Source organism: Branchiostoma floridae, chromosome 5 (assembly GCF_000003815.2).
Source record: "Branchiostoma floridae strain S238N-H82 chromosome 5, Bfl_VNyyK, whole genome shotgun sequence".
NCBI lineage: Eukaryota > Metazoa > Chordata > Leptocardii > Amphioxiformes > Branchiostomatidae > Branchiostoma > Branchiostoma floridae.
In genome coordinates, this window is record NC_049983.1 from 6332886 (window position 1) to 6343114 (window position 10229).

General features: G+C 38.7%; 1 protein-coding gene and 1 long non-coding RNA gene across 5 annotated transcripts in view; both read right to left on the reverse strand.

Annotated features, from left to right (window-relative positions):
- The window catches only part of LOC118416674 (isocitrate dehydrogenase [NAD] subunit gamma 1, mitochondrial-like), a 9184-nt gene extending 1165 nt beyond the window's left edge, over nucleotides 1–8019 (reverse strand). The window contains exons 1-10 of one of the 4 annotated variants that reach the window (XM_035821845.1): nucleotides 7862–8019; nucleotides 7201–7260; nucleotides 6459–6482; nucleotides 5661–5758; nucleotides 4826–4941; nucleotides 2432–2492; nucleotides 1854–1916; nucleotides 1429–1498; nucleotides 716–849; nucleotides 55–157 (exon numbers count right to left, since the gene is read on the reverse strand). In XM_035821845.1, coding sequence (XP_035677738.1) covers nucleotides 55–157; nucleotides 716–849; nucleotides 1429–1498; nucleotides 1854–1916; nucleotides 2432–2492; nucleotides 4826–4941; nucleotides 5661–5758; nucleotides 6459–6482; nucleotides 7201–7260; nucleotides 7862–7939 — 807 coding nt within the window. In that variant the 5' untranslated portion in view covers nucleotides 7940–8019. Of the gene's footprint in view, nucleotides 1–54; nucleotides 158–715; nucleotides 850–1428; nucleotides 1499–1853; nucleotides 1917–2431; nucleotides 2493–3829; nucleotides 3894–4098; nucleotides 4154–4825; nucleotides 4942–5660; nucleotides 5759–6458; nucleotides 6483–7200; nucleotides 7261–7861 lie in introns of all 4 variants that reach the window. The other 3 variants (XM_035821844.1, XM_035821846.1, XM_035821847.1) reach the window with 3 other exon arrangements.
- Nucleotides 8020–9109: 1090 nt separating this feature from the next.
- The window catches only part of LOC118416480, a 2273-nt gene continuing 1153 nt past the window's right edge, over nucleotides 9110–10229 (reverse strand). The window contains exons 3-5 of the long non-coding RNA XR_004831209.1: nucleotides 9994–10112; nucleotides 9671–9721; nucleotides 9110–9457 (exon numbers count right to left, since the gene is read on the reverse strand). This is a non-coding gene — a long non-coding RNA (uncharacterized LOC118416480). The remainder of the gene's footprint in view (nucleotides 9458–9670; nucleotides 9722–9993; nucleotides 10113–10229) is intronic.

Consider the following 10229-nt stretch of genomic DNA (forward strand, 5'->3'; position numbering starts at 1 on the left):
CGAGTCCTACACTTACTACGGCCACTTTTATCAGAATTTATTTCCCAACCTTACCTGCATGCTGCAGTTGTCAATGATCATGGACTCATACTCAATGTTGGGGAACTCTTCTGACATCTTCTTGCAGCACTCCAGGAACAAACCATCTCCCATTTTCCTTCACAACAAAAAAGTCACATATATCTGTCACACTCATTCTCTTACACAGAGACTCTCCCACAGTCTATGCATACAATATACCTTGGGGAGACTCTGCTAATACCCAAGGTTTGGCCTCTAGGCAGCTGTCAGCCAATCAGCCAAATATTTAATATAGTATAGGTGATTTTTTGTTTGGCTGACAGCTGGTTAGAGGCCATGGCTACAAAAGTGGAAATCTCAGCCTGGTTTGGCAGCTACATGTATATTGTATAGGTTGACGACAAGGTTCTGTATAAGAAAATGGTATCACCAAAATATCATATACTTAGAATATGTTATACAAAATAAACAAATTGTGATAATAATCTTAGATAGAATGAAAGTGAATTCATACCAAAAAATAACTTTGCTACTAAATTGTAATACAAAGTCACATACATGTACAATTGTCCTCAGGCTCCACAAACTAGCTAAATTATCAATCTGGTCTTCACAATATGTTTAAGTAGGCAAAATATTACTAAATATTAACCTACTGACATTGCAAGAATTGTTGCAAAGGGATGTTTCTTACATGATGTTTGCCTTGTGTACTGCCGTCACCTTCTTCCTGCCATGTCTCTGGGCGTACTCAAACGCGTATCTGGCAATCCTCTCCGAGTTCTTGGCTGTGATGATCTTATAACTCTCCACAACGCCTGGCACATTCTGGAAAATAGTTCATCTCATTAATTTTTCCATTTTCATATTAAGAGAAATGTTCGTGTTCATTTGTTTTTTGAATTTTTTTTATTCATGAGAAGCTCACATTGGAACTTTTCATTGAGGAAGGTTAAGGGTCAGATAAAATATATCAGAGATACAGATTACATTGAGTCCTGTGTCTTATCTGTTGGTTGTAAGACCCTTGTAGAGCCTATAGGAAGTGGCACATACAGTAGGTCAGCAAGTTCCCCTGCTGTTTCAGTAGCAGGGTATGTTTAGAGGGAGAGGTTGCTAGCCCTTCCCCTTTCAACTTGCTCAAGGCACCTCCTCAAACACAGAACCCCCATTCTACAATGTACGTCCCCTACAAACAGCAGGTGCAGCCCCAACCAAGATGCCCTACCCAGGATTGAACCAGTGTTTCCCAGTTACAAACTAATTGGAACCAGAAGCTCAACTGTAAGGCTGCTACCAGTTGAGCTACAGGGACATCCCCATACATGAACATAGTAATCTACATATTTTTACCAAAAGGGTGTATTTTAGAAGACATTTTTATTTGTTAAGATAGGTTTGCATTACCTCATGTTCCAGACTGGTGTATTCTCCCTCAGTGTTCTCTCTTATGATCACAATGTCAATGTCTCCATGTCTGAAATACAAGCGTGCACAAAACAACTGTTATCACACAAAAAGGAGAAGAAAATACTTAAGTTGAAGGGATCTTTCTCTAGTTTTTAGTTAAAGTGCTATGCATACACAGTCTGGTATTTCATATTTTATCAATGTTAAGATAGGGAAAACATCATGTTTATTCTTCTACTTCTTTCTTCTTCTTCTATTGAGTATCACAAGTTTTCACATACTGAATCAGGTCCAGGTTCAGGTCCGGACCTGGACCTGATCCTCTGGACCTGAACCAGACCTGGACCTGAATTTTCTGTACCGGTACCCAACCCTATTCTGTATTGTTGCGATAGTTTTGAATAGTTTCAGACTAGAATCACCTTGAAGGCAGTCCAGGGAAGGTTTTGCACCTCAGAACATTGGCAAACAGGTCCAGCCTCACTCTGGAACGGATATGTACAACAAGTTAGAAAAGAATTACTCATTCAATAACATGTGGGAAATAACTCAGAGTTTTCTGACAATATTACCACTTTTTGGTAACAAAAACTTGCACAGTATCATCCTAATGCTAATGGTTTTTGTCTTCAGTTTAGAATCTGAATTCAAACATTCTCTCAGTTAAACCGAATAAGACTTAGTTATCATAAATAGATGTAGTATTTCTTCAGGCCATATGTATTTTTAGACCAGTTAAAGAAAAGAAGAAATTGTGCAGGCTACTAGGAAAGGGTGTGTCACCCCGCAAGGGGTGGTATAACCCCAATGGTATGGTATAATACTGTATGTCTCTACTTCTACTACTACTACTAGAATCCTTGAGACTATATATGCCAACTTCATCAGTCTACATCAAAGTTTATATATCAATCTTATTCTAAACTAGACCATGCACCAAACAAGCAGACTACATATTTCTGGAAAAAAAAAGACGAAGCAAATTCTTGTCCATGCATACCTGACCGCTACATTCCGTGACACACCAAACGAAGGGTCGAGATGTAGCGTCTTAAGTCCACCTACGATGCAGCGTACATTCCAAGTGCACATCTCATTATTAGCAAAATCACACCAAAGCAAGTGCCTGGTGGTTAGCAGTGAGGGAGGAATAGCCAGCATCTATCTACATGTACAGTCAAACCTGCCCGAGCGACCACCTCTTCTCAGCGACCACCTGGCCATTTCGACCGCTTTTTCTCGGTCCCGATTTATTTTCCCATTGACGTAAGCATTAAGCGACCTTTTCTCAACGACCACCTGGCCAACGCGACCGCGACCGGCCCAAATTGGGACGCATAACGACCGCATCATTTTCAAAACTGAGGTTTTCATCGATTTTTGATGATAACTATCGCGATTTTGTGCCGGATTTTGGGGTCAAATTTACAGTTTACAGTGTGCGTGTTGTATTTGGCATTAAAGACCTCGCTTCTTTGCGTGCGTGCAGTGTGCTTGCTATTTGCCATTAAACACAACGGAAACCATTTATACTTTGCATCGGGCATGTATTGAGTTGATACTCTTCTCAGCGACCACCTGTCCAAATCGACCGCTTTTCTCCGGTCCCCCGGGTGGTCGTCTTGGGCAGGTTTGACTGTATGTGTTTGTGTGCTCTCCCAGAAGAGGTTAGGCTCTGGTAGTAGTTTTAGCCATTTTCTATTTTGTCCCCTTTTCCTTTTCTCCGCTGGCAGGGGAACACAGTATAAAATAGAAAGCCTGACAAAGAAACGCTTAAAACATGTCCAGAAACAGCCAGAGCCAAACCTCTGTTTGGAGAGTACTAGTAATGTATGTAATAAAACTATGCATGATGCCAAATATGTTACCTTTGTATTGAAAGTGTGACAAGTTTAGGCTGCATTTTTGTTAGCAGTGAATATGTGAATTGCCCATTTCAAGTCTGCCACTGATTGCTTCAAATCACTTTACTACTTTCCATTGAATTAGATTCATTTAGAAAAAGGCAATTTTTAATGGAAGATGCTAAACATTAGGGTGTTTGCTTGTTGTAACAGAATCTGTCTTTGACAGCATTTCAACACTTGTAGAAATAAAACATTTTGTACATACAATCAAGGAGGTTCAACTTCCTTGCATACATTTACTAGACTGAATAAAGATGTTTTATGCCAATTCATGACTGATGAAATGACAACGTCCCTGTACATGTACTTTGCTATAATTGTTTTCATAATTCATGTCAGTTCTATCATGGGGAAAAGATAACATATTCTGGCAATGCTGGGGAAGATGGGTCAAAATGGGTCAAAGGGTCAGACTGCATTGCAGCATCAGTCAGGCCAGGCAAGAGCACCACCTAGCAGTCTACACGAGAAGTGCAAGCCAAGGGAAGCACCTGACTTCCACGTTCCTGGATTTGAACAAGGCCTGGGACATATCATGTGGTGTTTCAATGTTACCTTGGGAGGGGGGGAAAGACGTGTTAGCCGGAGCCATGATATGAAATGGAACAAAAAGGAAAAAAGCAGGATTTAAAGAAGCGCAGACGCAGGATTTAGAACAAGCACCAGCACAAAAACTAAGACGCAACCGACAGCAAAACAGAGAAACATACAAGCAGACACCATGGTATACACACTGCAAAATAGGCTAGCGTTTTTTCACCTGATGGTCATATTTCTGGAGAGGAGTTCAGGCATAGGGGGATGAAAGAAGTTGCCTATAGAAGAGTCACATGGGTAAGGTTGAATTTTGTTCTATTTTGTACCTTGGGTTTTGTCTGGTGACTCTGGTATCAGTTGTCAAACAGATTTACCAAATTCGAGACACCCTTTGAAAGACTTTTCTGAACAGGACAAGGTAATCTTTTGCAGTGCTAGATTCTTTTGAAAAAGATTTGGTGTCACTCAGTCATAGTTATTACTTTAATGTTAAGCATTTAAAGCCGGATTTAGAAAAATAAGTTGTACTGTTAATATACAGAAAAACATCAATTTTTAATTGAAGGGATCTTTATTTTTTTGTAAGGCATGTTTTTTTGGTAGATTTTGTACAGTCAATATACCTGCTGATACAACACATATTGGACAGTAGCTGGAGCCAACATAAACCAATACAGCAGTGTTCAAACATATAACACACATGTACATATGTACGTTTATGACACCGACAACACGGCATTAACTATTAGTTCAGATTAAAACTAGAAACAGAAGCATTTGGCATTCAGATACAATCAAGAACATCATATGATATTGAAAGTACTTACAATTTGAAAACTACTTGGAGTTGCTACTATTGTGCTTGTCATCAAGGAAAGGAAATGTATAATGTATATACATGTAGTACAATTTGACATGATAGCTTTGGATGATAAGACAGAGACACCTACCCTTGAGAGCCACCCCGTTCCGTTTGATAGCAGTGATGGCGTTCTCGATAGCCACATCATCTCCCTCCTGAGAGGTGATCTGTACCTCCTCAAAATCTACAGGTACTCCTGCATACCTGTACAGAGATATTACCATCATTATCATTATGTTGTATTGTATCCCTATAGTTGCCCAATACAAGACAGGGATTTGCCATGTTTCCCATATCCGGGTGAATGATGTAAATCACCATGTGGCTGATACAAGATTGAGTGTTTCCAATCAGCATAGTACAGAGTTGAAACTTTGATCCTACACAAAGTTTACACATCAAGTTTTTGACTGCAGGACAGCAGTCAAAAATTCAATGCACGATTTTTTTGTGTACTGGCATTGAGATCCAAAAATGGTTGCATGCTTGTGTGTGCTGAAAGGAAAGATACCAATGTTACTTGTACTTTGTACATTATTGCAGCATTTCAAAATACATGCAGTGTGTAAGGAGCCAACTGTCAAGATGCTTTCGATCTTTCCTCAACAGGGCTCGAAATACCACCTGCATGTGCAGGTTAGTGCAGGTAGAATTGGAGCTGTGCAGGTATTTCTGGTGTCTAACTGCATCTAACCTGCACTGGTCCATGTACTGAGTTTTACACATAAATGTCCTATAATGTAGCTGTATATGGATTGTTACTACCTGCAATGACTGGTACCACCATTAAGTATAAAAGAAAAAAAATAGCAATTGTCAATGTTGCCTGCACCAGTGCAAATGCAGAAAAAGGTATTTCGAGCCCTGCTCAATAAAGATCTCTTGACCCCTTGAGACATGATAAAGACATCTGTTTTAAGTACCTGAAGACGTCCTTGACATGTGCCATGAGTTCAGGCCCGATGCCGTCCCCTGGGATCATGGTGACTGTGTAGCGACCCCCATACTTGGATGACGCGCCCTGTAGACAACAGTGTTTGATGTTAATACATGTACTGTTAGACTTATCTCCAAGCGGGTATAGAAAGGCAAAATCTGAACTCTTTTCAAGACCTCAGTTCTTGGAGTAAAGGCATGCTTTTTGGCACTTGAGAAACGTTATGATCTGCTTGGAGATTTGTGATAGACTGGGAAACAAGGCTCATCATAAGTCATGTGGATTTTTTCATTGTTGATTGTCACATTAGAAAGTAGAAGGCTTTTTTTCTGTTCATGAAAACTACCCAGTAATTGCTTATTTATGAAACTTTTTAACCATGATAAAACAAGTTGCTAAAAAAGCAGTTGAAAAAACAATGAACAGAAGCTATTATTTTACAATTAAAGAACAGTTAGATACATATTTGTCACGAACATCTGAGTAAAAAAAAGAGTCATAAACAATACCTTGCAGCTCTACTCAACATTACAAAAAAATACAGAAAAAATCGTTAATTCGATTTTATATGTGATGATTGTGATCTAGCATCTACATGTATGATATATGCATAATAATAACTGACTTCTGCAACCAAACATTGCAAGAAGCAGCAAAAAAAACTGAAGCCAATAAATATTAAAAAAATAATGATTGTAAGAGATATACCTGTGGAGCAAACTCTCCAGTATAACAAAAATGGTGCAAAATCATTGAAACAAAACTGTTTGCTTTTCATACTTACAACTGTAGCAAGCTGTTGAGAATACTATTGAAACGGAAGGGAAAAGCAAGAGCATGTGCATGAGATGTGATAGAGAAAATCATGTCAGTCACCCACATATCAAATCTAAAATCAAAAAAGGAAAGCCATCCAATGGCCAGGCAATGCAAGAAAGTTCCCTATTATTAGTATATAGACACAAGGCAGTTATTTATAGTAATTTATAGAGGCTGCAGTTGCAGTTTATTACATGAAATTAATTACAAAGTGTACCACATACATGTACAATCCTTGAGTTATTGTACATGTTAGTTGGTATAGAAGGAAAAGTCTGAATGAACAGAATTAAACAGCATTTAAAATACTACATCACAATTTTCAGAAAGTAGTTCTAGTAGATAGATGTGCATGAACATTAAAAAAAAATTAAAAATTAAAAACTTAAAAAATCACTGAAGACAATATCATGCTGTCATTGAAAACACTATCTTGTCAAGAAACTATCATTGTTATAATGTCAAGAAAGAGAAATATAAAGACCAAATTTCAATGATAATCACTTGCAAAGCTCATATACAGCTAATTTGGTGTTGTGTATTATTTGGGACCAACTTGGTCATTTAGAAAACTATATCTTGATAGTGACACCAGAACGACCCTAACTATATGCTCTTGCCACAGTCTCAGGCCATACAACTTCTAAGTCGTGAGAGATGACATTTCTCAATAATATTTTGTTGGCAGATTTTTGCAGGATACTCACGACAGCTGCACCACTGTGGAAGTCCTTAGTCTGGAGACTACTAGCACATGGCGCTGTGGACTGTTCAAAACACACACACACAAATTATGAACAAGATGTTTATAAAAAGCGTTGTAGTTGCAAGTTCTGTCAAAAGTTCTGTTGCAAGTTCTGTTAACCATCTATGTCTATGTCTATGTCTATGTCTATGTCTATGTCTATGTCTATGTCTATGTCTATGTCTATGTCTATGTCTATGTCATGTGTCTATGTCTACGTCTACGTCTACGTCTACGTCTACGTCTATGTCTTTGTCTATGCCTATGTCTACGTCTACGTCTATGCCTATGCCTAGGTCTATGTCTTTGTCTATGGCTCTATGTCTATGTCTAAAAGGGGGCTAATAGAAATAATTCATAGCATGGCATACGTACAATATATGGTAACAGATCATAGCACAGACTGGTAAGTACTTTCCATACTAAAATACACCATCCATGTAAGGTACTCGCATGTTTACAAACGCAGTGAGACGACCTCCATTTGACCGTTGTCTGCAACTAAGAACTCATCTTCGTCCCGATATTATCGCTGCTTTCTGATAAACTGGGCCGTTTTTACAGCTAAAAACAAGCACCAAACGTTCCTTGGACGTTGAAAAAGGTAATCTGAGCGATCTTACCCGGCTGAAGGCCTTGACCGCTGCGCTAGCGGGCAGAGAACGGCAGAGGACAGAACATTTCTGCAACACGGACGCCATTTTGGGTCACGGCTGTCATGAAAGGTCACAATCGTCCGTACCACGGTACTGCAGCGGCCTCTAGCGGAAAAAGACTAAACTGCAGATGCAGGTAAATTTATATCTGAGCGGCTCCAAGAACCACACAGTATGGCAATTTGAGACACGGATAACCCATTGTAAAGAACTTGGTACATGTCCTGTGGTTAACATTATAACTGTTACTTACTTAGGATGTTCTATAACATTAACTTTATAAATACAAATAGCCAACACTAACGTTAGGATTCGAGTAGCTTCTTGTTTACAATGTTTAGTCTGTGTAACACAAACTCCGCTGTCCAGGGCTGTAACTGGTCCCTCCCCAGGGGGCCGGCGGATGTTTGGCGGGCTGCTATAAGCGAGATTTAATCAGGCTAATCACTGTTCATTGTCACATGTATGTCCCCTATGTTTCCACCATGTACTTGCAATTGGCCTCCAGCCATGAACTTGCAAATAAACTTTCTATAATTATTTTATAAAGTTGGAATGTGACCATTGCACCAAGGATTAAAGATTCATTAAAGCTTTAAACCTTAGTTGCATTATTGTTATGACTTAAAGTTTGCACAATCGTTACACTATGATATACAGTCAAACCTGACTATAGCGGCCCTTAAGGGACTGGAGAAATATGGCCACTATAGACAGGTGGCCACTATAGCGAAAAATGTTGATCAATTGACCATGAGCAAACTACACATGATTTCAGTTCCCACTATTATTAAACCTTTCTCACCAAGTAACATAGTCTCGATCGGTAAATTCACCGACAAAGACTGGGTACCGGTACAGAAAATTCAGGTCCAGGTCCGGTTCAGGTCCAAAGGATCAGGTCCAGGTCCGGACCTGAATCTGATTGAGTATGACTCATACCAATGGTCCATTTCACTACAAAGAAATCTGTTTGGTGGAGCATTAGACTTACACTGGCGTTTTAAAATCCTACAATGCTAACTGCGCCTGTACGATTGACTGTAAAACTTGGTAGAAATGACTATAAAATCTTCTCTACTTCACTCTTGCTATTTTCTTCCACCTGCAAGCACCAAAATGTGTGAATGCCTGATAAAATAATCTGTTAATTTTCTAATCGGTCCAACATCCGGCCCACCTAATTTTTTCAGGTCCATTTTTTCTGTAAACTTATGACAAGCTGACAAAGTTAAACCAAGGAGGCAGAACTACATTTGCATTCCATTGTTGCTATGTTGCTTTCACTACATCTATCTTACTACCAAGTATGGTACTTGTATACACTGGACTAAAAATGTCCATTGTATTATATGTTGGTTTTTCTTTCAGAGAGAAAGCAGATATTGAAAAATCTAAGACACTAAGATTTCCCTAAGGAGCTTATAAGTTCCTGAAGTTGTGTTCTTTTTTGTTTGACGCTTGTACTGGTGACAGCCTCCTTGATATCACTGCTGTCCCCCTGTAGTAACTGTCTACACAGGTGTTCAGTGTTACTGATGACATAGACTCCACAGTCATAACCTGAGAATAAATAGGAAAAGCACAAAAAAAGGAGAAAGTTTAGTGAATGATCAACAAGGGATAGTAAATCTGTAAATGTTTCAAAATATCAGAACAAAGTGAAAACCAGTTCAATGGCCAAGTAAGTAAAGTGTTTGCCTTGTACATGTACTCTTTCTAGATATAAAAGCATATACATCAATACATTAAGTCAAATCTTGAGGTATAACTTACTGTTTTGCTGATGTGAAGCATCCACCTCCTTAACGGTAATTTTCGATGATTCTGAAAATATATCAATTAATCAAAAACCTGTAATTTGTAAGCAAGTGTTGAGAGAAAAATTGCATACAGACACACACATAGACACACACACATACACACACACACAGACACACACACATCTGTCTCTAAAGAAATAGAAGGCAATATTGGGCATTCAAGTACTGCTGCTTTCCACAAATTCTACAAACACTACAGATTACTCAACTGCAGATTAATCTAAATTCAATGTTAACAATTTAAAAAAGCAAACATTACATAGAAAAAGTACTCACGTCCTAGGAAAGGCTGAACTCTTTTAACCAGGAGTTTTGCTGGAGCTGAATTGCCACTTCCCTGAGCGGAATCGTAATGTTGAAATTCTGCAACATCTCGTCTGTACAGTAGTAAACTCCTGTTGGTAGAATCATAGGTATCGTTAGTTGATACAACGTAAAAGAGATTTAAATTTCAAATATTTGAGCATTTTGTTTTAGGTGGCTAAAATCTCTCTCATGTCAATAGATGTTGC